At 34.6% G+C, this 13,195-nt stretch overlaps 1 protein-coding gene across 2 annotated transcripts in view; it reads right to left on the minus strand.

Annotated features, from left to right (window-relative positions):
* prkg1a (protein kinase cGMP-dependent 1a) overlaps positions 1-13,195 on the minus strand; it is a 52,557-nt gene that overhangs the window by 28,506 nt on the left and 10,856 nt on the right. For both annotated transcript variants that reach the window (XM_052573411.1, XM_052573410.1), the window contains exons 2-3: positions 11,310-11,476; positions 4,611-4,724 (exon numbers count right to left, since the gene is read on the minus strand). In XM_052573411.1, coding sequence (XP_052429371.1) covers positions 4,611-4,724; positions 11,310-11,476 — 281 coding nt within the window. The remainder of the gene's footprint in view (positions 1-4,610; positions 4,725-11,309; positions 11,477-13,195) is intronic.

Below are 13,195 nucleotides of genomic sequence, written 5' to 3' on the forward strand. Positions count from 1 at the left end.
TTCTGTGTCCTCAGTTCACGGACTATTGCAAAGAACATTATGTACTATTATCTCAAAACATGGTACTTTTTTAAAAAAGATCTTAATATGATTTAAATACATTTTTGACTCCACAATGTACTGTATATGAAGAAATAACAAAACCATACACGACTTGGCCGTGTTTTAGGTATGTTGGCCAGATGGTGGTGCTATATTGTATTGTAATAGTTTGTTTCATTTCAATACATCAAAGTATTGCAAAAATACAGCCTGACCTCATGTATGGCACCCTTTTTGACCTGCCTGGTCTCAAGATGATCTATCCCAAATCTAATGCAAAACTAATCAAATGCAGTTGGGAAATTTGGAAAAAGTAGCTGCAATAAGGAAGAATTTGGTTAGAATGAAATTAATATGATGACCCACGGAAAAAAAAAAATAATGTTGCAACCTAATAAAAACCTGACTCTAGAAAACATATTACAACTGGTGATTTTAGCCAGCGTGTGCCATTTGTGTGTGTAGTGTGCATCAGATGGTGAATTGAAATGGCACTACAGGGCTGCTGGCTCATTAGGTAAAAGTTTTATCAGTGAACAAAACACCTCCAGCATCAAGTGTTTATATCTCAGTTGGATGGCTGCACAGAAAATTCTTCAGAAAACAAATTTCATTATTGTTCCTTACTGATGGCTACTGCTAAATTCATCTGGGCCAAAGCAAGTTGTATCTGAAATGCAAAGTGATCGCTACTGGGTATGTTTTCCATAATCATCGAAAACAAAAACAGATATCAGAACTAAAATGCCTGCTATTTTATCGAGTTTTCATCAGAAATGCTGCAGGACTACAGTTTGAGACACCTAATGTGTATACCTCAAGGTCTTGTCGATGAGCTTATCTCTCAAACTCAAAGCATTACGACTTCCATGCTTCTGGGATGGCGATATAATCTATACTAGCAAAGCAGCAAATAGGTTTGTCATTTCGAAATGCCATAACTGACTTCCTCCTCATGTGGGACAGAGATAACTCACACACAAACTCTACTGTATTAACATCTAGAAAGGCAAGAAAATGATAGCAGCTTTTGTTTTATACTTTTAAATTGGTCATCTCTGACCATTTACTCTTTCTTTCTTGTACCTACTGCAAAAGTTTCTCCATTTCGAATGGTCACCTGGAGTGATGATATCCAGTATGAGCATTACAATCTCAGAAATACACACACAGATACAGACTGGCACCACATGAAGATTGTATTTTAACAATACAAACTGACCTTTTCACACCTCCATGACTGACACAAAAATGTTCCATTCCCAGTAGGATGGACTTTATCATATTGCACTCAAGAAGGCTGTGTATGGGGAAAAAGCTTGTTGAACCAAAGCTAAAGGAATGGACAGCAGTTCAGCTGGAGTCTATCAGCATGTACACACTACAGGTCGGAACTGAAGCTGTCAGAAATCTTGGACATGGACATTGATTCCACAAATAACTACTGCATCCTAGAAAAGGACAGAAGTCTAAATAAAAAATATGAAAAGATAGATTAGATTAAAATGTATAAATAGATAAATAAAATGTACAAAAGTCTCATATGCACACCAAGGCTATGTTTTTGATTCAAAATAAAGTCGACAATATGTAGTAATATTTTGAAATAATATTACAAGTTAATAATTGTTTTCTATTGTTATGCATTTTAAAATGTCATTTATTCCTGTGATGCAAAGCTGAATTCTCAGCATCATTACTCCAGTCTTCAGTGTCACATGATCCTTCACAAATCAGTCTAATATGCTAATTTGCTGCTGAAGAAACATTTCTTATTATTGTCAATGTTCAAAACAGTTGCACTGCTTAATACTTTTGAAAAACTATTTAAATGCTGTATGAAAATAAATAGAAAAACAGCTAAAATGAACATAATTTATTTGAAATAGAAACATTTTATAACACTGTATGCAATTATAAACTGAACTGTTACAGGTGACCAGTTAATTTTTTTCTGAATGTTATACTTTGAATGCTTCACTCAGCAATTAAATATACAGTATGTGATTAATTTGATGAATCAGCATTTAATGTAAATTTTGTATCTCCTCTAAAAGACAACAACTTATTTAGTTATAGCAAATATACTGAACAGCTCTGGTTTGATGTCATTCTATAAATAACAAACATGAACACGCTTGCTTTAATAATGTTTTTAGCTTCCCCTCCGGGCTTCTAACGTGCTTGCTAGGCTATGTCAGTGTGTCTCTTATATTGAGCATCCACTTGGGTTCAATAATTATATCAGAGGATTGTGATAAAGAGCCTTCATCTATCATGTCCTGTGAAGCAATGGACCTGCTCTCTGTTGCTCTGCTTTGTTGTTTATAGCTGTGAAAAGACAGGGTAGCTGAAGGGTGGCTAAGATCAGGTCAAAACCACTTAAAGCACTGACATATCTGTGCTGTTTCCCTTGTGCATTCTAATACTATAGCCACAGCTTCTCCAGAAGACTCATTTACATGCACACACCACTGGAAACCAACTACAACAAAAGGTGTGTGTTTGAAAGAAAGAGGCAGGGAGAGAAAGATAAACACACATGTAGCTACAGGCATGCAGACTCGGCTGGCAATACAGATACTTTCTCTGAGGAAAAGTGCTGCCTGCCATTGCTAAATTTGTAGTTACGAAACATTTCAAAGGTGTCTGATCGCTTTGAAAGGAAATGCAGCTATGTTCAATGAGCCCCACAATTTGTGGAGTCATTCATGTCTCTAGCACAAATAGTGCAAGGCATGTTACATATTGAAGTTTTATATAGTGATCCAGTCTCTGATATTGCATACTTAGTTTAAAAGGCTCATATTTTTGTTGTGCTTACATTTTATATGTAAAGTTGTCTAAATCATCCCTTTGAGGTGGTAAAACGCATCTAGGCAGATGACCTTTTGTTTATGGTTACAGCTTCACATAAAAAGTGCAGAGTTGCATCCTGTCATTTTTCTGGTAGGTTTGGGCATGTTGTGTGAAAATTACTAGGTCTACATGTTCATTACATAAATTAAAATATGCACAAAAATGGTTATGCAAAAAATCAAAACAGTGTAATAATTGCTCATTTTAAATTGTATCTAGAGTGCTATACAATTTCCAGCTAGGTTTCCATAAAACCTGCACTACAGGAATTTAGAGAAAAGTTGGAATTATTATCTATTGTAATCAACAGCATGCAAAAGATGCTATATATTTGTGTCATATAAAATACCTTTAAATTAACAGTGCACGAATAGAACAGAAGTGAAGTGAAAACAACTGCGATTAATATTATCCAGATTCTATTCCGAGTAAAATTAGAGATGGGTTTGCTGGTGGTAGTCATGCACAAGGGATATGTGTCGCATTTGGCCATGCATGGAGAGATCAGACACAAACAATTCCCCTAATCCCAGTCCAGCTCACTTCCTGTCCCAGACGCTATCCAGAGAACCAGAGAACCAGAGACAGAGAGCAGAGGAGCGCAGAAACACCATAAACACAGCCGGAGGAGGAGTGATAGAGGAAGGAGAAAAATAGCCAAGCAGAGGCAATAACAGAATATGCATGAAGAAGAACAATGGTACAGAGGAAAAAGAAAATGAAGAGAAGAATGAAATAATAAATGACAAAAAGGCTTGCAGATCATTCAGAAACCACACAGCACACAAGCATGTGCATATGAGATGATCTGGCTAAAATCTGTTAATATTTCACAATTTAGACTTTTCTCACAATTATGAATTGATATCTTACAGTTAACTACATTTTGACTTTCTTACTCTTCAAATTTTCTCTTTGAATTTTGAATTTTAATGTTTACATTTTTTTATAAGTGATTTTTTTCTCTCTCAAATCAGACTTTTTTCTTGTAATTGCAAGTTCATATATCATAATTCAGTTATAAACATATCCTGCAGTTATATGTCACATTTGTTAATATCTCACAATTCTGTTTACATCTTCCAATTATATGTTTATGTCTAGCAATTATGAGTTTCTGAGATTTAAAAAACATCTGAATTGCGTGATATAAACTCAGAATTGCTAGAGAAAAGTTCAAATTGTGAGATAAAAACTCATGTTTTGTGAAATCATGTTTTGAATCCCGTGGCGGATTAACAGTGGGCATTAACTGTGGCTATTACAGAACCAGTTTTTGCAATTTAGGTCAATTTTATGAATGTGGAAAAGCCTAATGAAAATTTGGTAGTTTGTAAAGAATTGCCAAATTTTAATACTTGTGGTAAGGGGGTTGTTTAAATCACAAAATCACAATATAACCAATAACAGACTACAATACACAAGTATTTTTTCACTCATTTGTTGTACTTCAGCCATCATATCTCTCTTAATCTGGCCTCCTGTCTATCCATGAAATTACAGATAGATTATCATCACAGATGGAGTGACTAGATGTCTTCTATCGTACCGAGAATTATAATCCTACGGTGGCAGATTGGGAAATGTGGCCTAGAACAGACTTAAGCTGTGTTAGTCTATATGTGTAGTTGAAAGAATGTCCCTTGCTTGAGCCATCAGAATCCAAATTAGGTTCATTTTATTTATCACAGCACTCTGTTTGTACTCACTTCTCACAGTGGCCGTCCTGGTGCAGTTATAAAGGATGGCGAGCTCTCCAAACACTTTTCCTGGTCCCATAGTGCACAGCTTCATTCCTTCTTTAGACACTTCAACTCTTCCCTCTGAAAAAAAACAAACAAAAAAACAACACAACTGTAAATAACAGAGTAAACACTTTTAAACAGCATTTATACACACTGAAATAGAGACACATTTAATAAATTCAGTTTAAAACCAGATCATAATAGTCTGAATAACGGTGAATTTCATGACGCCCTGGGAAGAATATCGCCCTCATTTAAATCTCAAAATCAAAAGTACAAACATAAGAAAAAAAAAATTTGATTAAAAGATTGTAATATATTATGAAAATTACTTTTTTTAACTAAATATTTTAAACACTGAAGAGATTGTCAATACAGGAATTGTAATGGTCTTAAAAACAGGCTTCATACTCGTGCATGTATATGCTATATATAAAGTTTAGTTGCCTTTAGTGTAACTGCACATTAAAATTCACCTCTCTCTCTCTCAGAGGTGTCAACTGTAGATGTGCTGATATGATACACTGTGAGCAGAATAACAGGAAGTCGAGCAGCTTTTCAGCAGCTGATCACTCAGACAGGTGACGACACAGGTGAACGACCATGTGAGATGAGAGAGAGAGAGCAGTGCAGAGAGAGATATTGAAAAGGTGTGAAGGGCATATCAAGGTTGTAAAAAGGAGAGATAGTGAGATATGAGAATGGAAGAGAATGAGAGAAAAGAGAGAGAGTTGATGACCCTTCCCTTATGATGGACTATTTAATTTATCATTAATATTCAGCTCTGGCAGCACAGGATTATGGGGCAGAATGACTTTCATGTGGCCTTGACCTAATCAAAACCTTTCTCTGCATTCATTATTATCATGGTTCAAAATTAACTTTTTGCCACTCTTGCCAAAGGTGAGTGAATTGAGAGAATTTAACCCTAACCCTAAGCCTAAGCCACTAACATTTGTAGACAATTAAATTATTTAGATGTTTTTTTTTACTTTGCATGCTCATGACAAACAGCACAGATCATTCTGGATGAGCCAGTCTCCATCTGTTTGTGATATTTCTGTTTTAGTGGCTTAATGCGAGAAATATTCCACACATGTCACCACATGGAGTTCTTCAGAAAATGAAATTAGGCATACTAGAGGAACTGATACCATTTCTTCTGAGATAAACAATGCAACATATGTTTACCTGAGTAGATGCTTTATATCTTTGATTTGAAAAGCACACTTACACTTACACATCTCTTACATCTGAGAGAGTCTTCATTCTTACAGTTTGACATAAATCATGTACTGTAATGATTGGAACAAGTAAATTTAAAATTAAATTAAAATAATTTTATGAATTTAGCAGACACTTTTATCCAAAGCGACTTACAGTGCATTCAGGCTATCAATTTTTACCTATCAAGTGTTCCCTGGGAATCAAACCCCCAACCTTGCGCTTGATTGATCCAATTGAGCTACAGCAACACTACAAGTATCATCTTGACACAAGTGTTTTCTCAATATTTTCAGCTCTGAACAAATTGACATCTCTTTGTTCACAGCTTTAAGAACTATATACAACATACATACTACCAGGATTTGATTAATAATAATATTCATCATGTAGTCAAGATCAGGGTTACAGGGAACAAATTTACAATACTGTTCAAAATTTTGGGATTTATTTATATTTCATTAATACTTTAATTTAGCAAGGATGTATTGAGTATATATAAACCTTTAAAAATATTTTACAAATACTATTTATGACTTATTTTAACTTGTAATAATATTTCACAATATTACTGTATTGGGATGAAATAAATTCATCCTTGATGAGCCTAAAACACTTCTTTCACCAACAACAAAATCTTAACAACACTAAACTTTGAACACTAGTGTAAGTATGTATACAAGAAAGTAATATATAATCATTATACCAAATGCTTTAAGATCATATTAAAATAAGAGGTTAGAACATGCAAATAACTTCTCATGTAATGTCAGAGTGTAAGATAATATTCAAAACAGGCTAAGAATTGATTAACAAGTGGCCCAGAACAGGTCATAAATGTGTGATATAAAACTAGAATGTAAGTATCTGAGCCATTAAAGAATTAAATAATAAATATGAACACAGCGTATTATCACCGCAGGACATACTCAAACTCTTCAAACAGGACATTCATAAAGTCATAAAACGATTTAAGCCTTGCATTTACATTCATTAAATAGAATGACATTTATGTAATAGAAAAAAATATGAATACAGCCAAAAGGACTGTGAAGACTATGAGCCTGAACAGGGTCAAACTTGTAAAGTTCAGACCCGAGTTTGTTCACACTGAAAAGCTGTAGTCATTTTAAGTGTCTCAAATGTTTTTCCCAAAGCTAAATACGCCCACCACCACAACAGGAAGCAATAATGTCCAATAGCGTGACCTCCAGTTCCTCCTCGGACAGACACAGGAAGCTATGACCCAAAGGGTCACAACTGATTACTTTTCCCAACATGCACTAATGTGCTTTTTTGGCAAAGAATGGAAAACTACAATGCACATACACACACTGTCACGTTAAGGGTTGGCAGTCTAAGGCATGTAACATTGCTCGTAATGTTGTCATGGTTATTAAGCATAATGTTTCAGAGTAGCTCCTATTAATGCCCTACAGCCAATCATATATTACCCATGATTCACAGAGATAAGAAGTAGAGGAAGAGCAAGAGACAGAGATGTTCCCCTGACATGGGCTCTCCTAAACAAACATTAATAACTCTGAGACAGATGCTAAGTGATCGAACAGGCAGGAATGAAATAATGCATGAAATGAAATAAAGAGAGCGGACTGATAAGGCCACTGAAGACAGATATTAAATGATGAGAGATTGTCTTGTGTTTACTCTGCAGGCTGAAATGAACTCTGCATGGTATACATCTGAGTAAAACAAAACACTGAGCAGGAAATAATGCAGGGGGAACTTGATTTTATCCACTGGGATTTGATTGGACTGAGCAGTTGTGCTGTTATATTATTGGTTGTTTTATATATATATTCAAAATTATATACATATATTTATGCATTCAATTGATTAAATGTGACAGTAAAGACAGTGGCTGAAAAAAATTCAGCTTTGCCATCACAGGAATACATTACTTTATGTAGGCCTACCTATATGTAAAACATTTCTGTGACTTTTTAAAGAAAAAGAGTTTTAAAGAAAATAAGCAAATAGAAAAACAGAGAACAGGACACAGAGACGTGACTGAGGATGAGGGAAGAGAGACAAGTGCACACCTGTAAACCGATGGAATAATTAATGGGACATTCATTGTTCATTATATTGGTTGACCAAATTGCAAAACAGCTTCTGTTGTCTGTCATATTGAGTGACCAGAATAAAAAGAAGCCACAACCTTCAACATAGCACCAGATAAGCCTAAAAGCATGATATCAATGTCACATAAAAAGTACCAAAAGCTACAATATTTACAGACAAAAAATGATGGCAAATTTACAACTCAGCCCACTGTGACACATTATAATTATTTGTAGCATTACTGCACACATGCTCTCTCTACCATCCCTTCATGCTGGTTAACCACAGTTCTGATGTTATAAATGATTGAAAATGTTGAGAACAGAACAGTCACTAAGTGAAATTCTATTTATTTTTTCTTTCTTTAAAACCCTGAATAAATCCATTTATCAGTATGAAGAGATGAAGCTGTTTGGATGTTTGGAATGAGTCATTGTTGGAAAAACTGAGGCTCCCAGAGGACTACGGGCCCTGTGGTCAATCCATACCTATTCATTCCTCATCAATATAGTCAGCATGAAATCAAAATTTACCATATTGTCTTTTTTAATGCACATTCCAAGTAATGTTGCATTTGATCATTCATCAGTATATAACATTTTGAATAAAGTCGTTTTATCAAAATATAATGTAAAATGCCCAGCCTGTGAAATTGCTTCCCTTATGAATGACTCCTGCTCCTTTAACCACCTACTGTAGCTCTATTCTGCTATGTAACTGACTTTTATTTTTGAAATTCTAATCCCACCCTACATTTTTTCTAATATTGAATATCCACTTTCACTCAAAATACTGTATGTCAGATTTCAGAATGTAAAATATATTGGCATATATCATCCATTTCTACATATCGGCACTGGCCATTGGCTATTTAAGTCAATCACTATTACAGAGGTTGAAAAAAAATACATTATGATTAAAAAAAAATAAAATAAATAAAATTCTAGGATAATGTGCCCTGGCGCGTCAAACATGGGATCAGTTTAGATTCCATAACTGAACACTTTCCATACAGAGGGATTTTGCTGTTGGCGTCTCCAAATGGTTACTGGTAAATTACTTCAGGGTAGTATGAAATCATGTATCAGATACACAAGCTGCAATTTTAGAGCTGACATTATCTACAGTCATTAAGCGTGTCTTTATTTATTCAGATTGGGGCTAATTAGCATGGCGACTTCAGCACACAGGCTAATATGACATTCAAGGCACAATAATAGCATGGCATCATTTCCTGTCTAGGCTCTCCTGTCGTAAGGCCGAACTAATTATCTCAGCTGTAATGTCCCTGTCGTGTGACTGAAAGCTTAAATACTCTGTCCACCCATGATATATCTCACAAACAAAAGCTTCTTTTGGACCATAAATCTACTGGACTCACTTAATGTGATTTTGGGCTTCAAGTGGAAATGCTGGTCAGTTGAGTTTGGATCACTATTATTGATCCTCTAACCTCCATCACTGACCTTTTACTCTCAAATGGAGACCTCGATTTTGATGAAAGGATAATATGAATAGAGGATTCCTCCAGCATTAAAGTCATTCTGTATATCACAAGCTCTTCACTGCTCTGCCTTTTCAATCTATATCATTTGTTTCATAATGTAAATAATTCATCCTGGAAGACAGGAATTGCCATGAAAAGTTTATTTCTCTTTCTAATAGAAAGCCCAAAGGAATAGTCTTCGTTCTCTCTCTCCCTTCTCTGTTCTCTCTGAATCCTTTGCTGGTTTCTATGGAAATAACTGAATGTGGCAGAGCTAATGCTGAGAGAATGGATTTAATTCATTAAAAATAGGTTTTTGTCTACATTTTATTGTATTTGACATATTACTTTGGAAAAACAACATACTCTAATGTGTTCTGGGACTGTATGCAGCCAATATCCACTTAGTCTCTCTTTCTAATTGGCTTGCGCCCATGATATAGTGTGTTGGGCAAGTGCCCAATTTGTACTACAAAAGCATCCAATCTCTGAAGCATGACTAACAAAATCCCTTAATTCAAACCAAGTGTTCTTCCATTCCCTCAAGAACACAAAGTGGAAAGACGGAGAAAATCCTGTGATCCTAAGAAAACACAACAGCTCCTTCCTCTCATTAAACAACAGAAATCGACAGATGTATTGACAGATGTAATGACTTCAGAGACAGGTGGCCGACACAATCCTAACCTGACTTCTGCAGGTGTCACCAATACAAAATCCAATATTTAATGAAAATAGCAAATGAGTATCCAATAACACTGATGCTTAAACAAATATTTAAAAGAAGTGATAGATCACATCCACAATGATAAAAAAAAAATCACATGGATAGAAAAGTATGTTTGTACTCTCATTCATAACACTGCTTAAAATTGCTAACATGTCATACAGTACATATTTGCACGTAATGCACACGAAGCATTCAATACATTCCATACAAGCACTGTCTAATTATTTTCCATGCAAAGAAACGTGAAGCATTACTGAACCTGCATGTATTTATTGTAATTCATGTATGTTAGAAGGTCATATTTGTGTATTTTTGACTATATTGTCAAAGGTATGCAATTTACTAAATCTTACATGTTCTTCCCCAGTTTCCTAGTTGAAAACTACTACTACAAAAATGTAACATTAATAGGTTAACACCTTAAAAATGACTTTTTAAAAAAGTCCGGGCACCCCTCAAATTTCCTTTTGCCTAATTTGGCCATGAAAAGAAAATAGTTGAAGAGCTCTTTCAATATAAATTAAAATGTACAGTATATATAGGCATTATAGCTCAGCATATCTACTCTACATGTTTAAAGTATATCTACTCTACATGTTAGTCAACAGTGGATCTGACGTGTTACAGCTCTCAGAGGATTTGGCTGCTATGACTAGATCAATTTTATAAGCACCTAATCAATACAATCTATGCACGGGATCAATATTCCAGATCCAATTGGAGGATCTACATCAGAAACCTATGTAGGCAAGCTAAGTGGCTTTAGTTTAGACAGAAAATTACAATTTTGATTCACTTTTGGTCTGTTCCAAATTTAAGGCTATTATATAGCTATAAAAGTTATTATATGGTTTTAGAAGCTTTGGGAGACAGTACATATGTTGTACACAAAACGTATTTGATAGTTTTATGGGACTTTTTGGCAGCCTGACAGTGACTTGAAATCAAGGTTCATTAAAATAAACAGCTGCTCAGACATTCTGCAACATGTTTCCTTTTGTGTTTCAAAAAACTCTTTAAATATATTACAGTGAGTAAAGGATTACAGAATTTTCATTTTGGGTGAACTACGTCTTACTAAACATATTTAAAGGCCAAACACTCTTTTAAATTTGTATTTTTTTGTTTTGTTTCTCACCTTCCATGACATAGACGAGGGAGCCCACATCCCCTTCTTTAATAATACAGCTGTTTTTGTCATAGTCCACTGGATACATACAGTCCACTATCTCCTGGATCTGAGACATCTCCAGATTCTTCATGAAGTCATTGTCCAGAATAGCTGACTTGATCAGTTCTTTTGACCTGTACAGTGCAGGAAAACATTGTTAAATAGGCCCACATCATTTAATTAACAAAGATAATAATGACTATGCCTGAAATAGAAACTTGCTGCTAACTGCTCAGAATACACTAAATACAACTATTTAAAAACTTGTTTGTGAAACAAACTGCAATATGCAAATATAAACATTTCAAACAGTATCAATATGAACTCATGACCTCATTATGATTATGTTTGAATTTAATTCCACGAGTGTTGTCCACTTATCATTTTTAATCTTAACTTTTGGCTATTCAATCAAACTATGAGTATAAAAAATAGTAAAAATAACAGCTGATAGTATTTATATTGTTATGCATGGCTGGCTGTTTCATTCCAAACAAAAAGTTGGAAGGTAATGCAAACACACTGCATTGTGGGATTGAGGATCCAATGCACTGTACTTTGTTGTACACATTTTGGCAAATGTTGTGCAAAATCTGAGTATTACAATTTATACACATTGTCGAAAAGGTAAGAACTGCATGACAGAATGGAATTCCAAATAACGCGATGCTTCAGAAATGAATCCACAAGGAATGTGTAAGGAATCTCTTAGTTGGCAACTTGGCGCTGGATGTCATAGCAAACAAAAATCAGAAGACTAGCTGAAAATGAGGTGTGCATCACAGACATACACAAATACACACATTTAAAGTAATTGAAATTCAATATAACCTCCCACACAAGGACTCGGTAATGAACATTTTCTGAAATGCAACTCAAAGCAAAATATTTCCAAAGATTATTCTCTGAAATATTAGATGTTTTTTATTCTTTCATGATAAAATAGCAATAGTTATGAAGAGTGTAAACACTGTGCCTCTCAAAACACAGATAAAACTCATAACACCATTTTGAAGTGGATCTGTTTGACTGAAAAATGGAAAACGGAATTGTATTTTGAAAACCTGTATTTTAAAACCTGCTTAGAGAGTGATTATGCAATTTAAGTCATTATTTATGCAAATCCATTTAGTTCTGCTAATGACATTTAATTGCTCAAGTGCTGGTGGATGGAAAATGTGTTAGAATATGTTCTTTAAATCTTATTATCACTGTTTATATGACTATTCCGAGCACTCCTCAACAAAAAGCCTATCATCTTGACAGCAGCTCCTCTGTTTTTGTGGACCTGGACTTAAGCCAGACTTTTGATTTACTTACGAAAACCCACAAACGCTCACCTATGAACCACACTGTGTTTACATTCCACAGACATGCTCCACCGTGAGCAAAAACAGACCTTTTTTTTTTTTTTCAGGATGTCAGCAGTACTTCACGTAGAGGTCCCTTCATTTTGCTTACACACACACAGACAGTCTAACCCTGAGGAAAAGTGTATTGACTTAAAGATATAAAAATAGAAACAAATGAGACAACTGTTGACATACATTACAATAAATTTAAAGGGCAATGAAATAAAAGTGAATTCTAATAGCACTTCTCAGTTGATTTGATGTTATTGGAATCTGATGAGAAATATTTGAGATCATATTGAGATTAGTAGGGTCTTGAGGAGAAATATGTAAGAAGCAAGACATTTCAGCAAACATCTTAATTTGTTTTCAGTATAAAGGAATAGTTAACCCAGATGAGTTTGTTTCTTCATAGGAACAGGTTTGGAGAAATCACATAATAATACTCTTTCCAGTAAAAAATTAAAATTTCTTATAAAAAAATGTTAATGTTAAATGTTA

This window comes from Carassius gibelio, chromosome B13, assembly GCF_023724105.1.
Source record: "Carassius gibelio isolate Cgi1373 ecotype wild population from Czech Republic chromosome B13, carGib1.2-hapl.c, whole genome shotgun sequence".
Classification (NCBI taxonomy): domain Eukaryota; kingdom Metazoa; phylum Chordata; class Actinopteri; order Cypriniformes; family Cyprinidae; genus Carassius; species Carassius gibelio.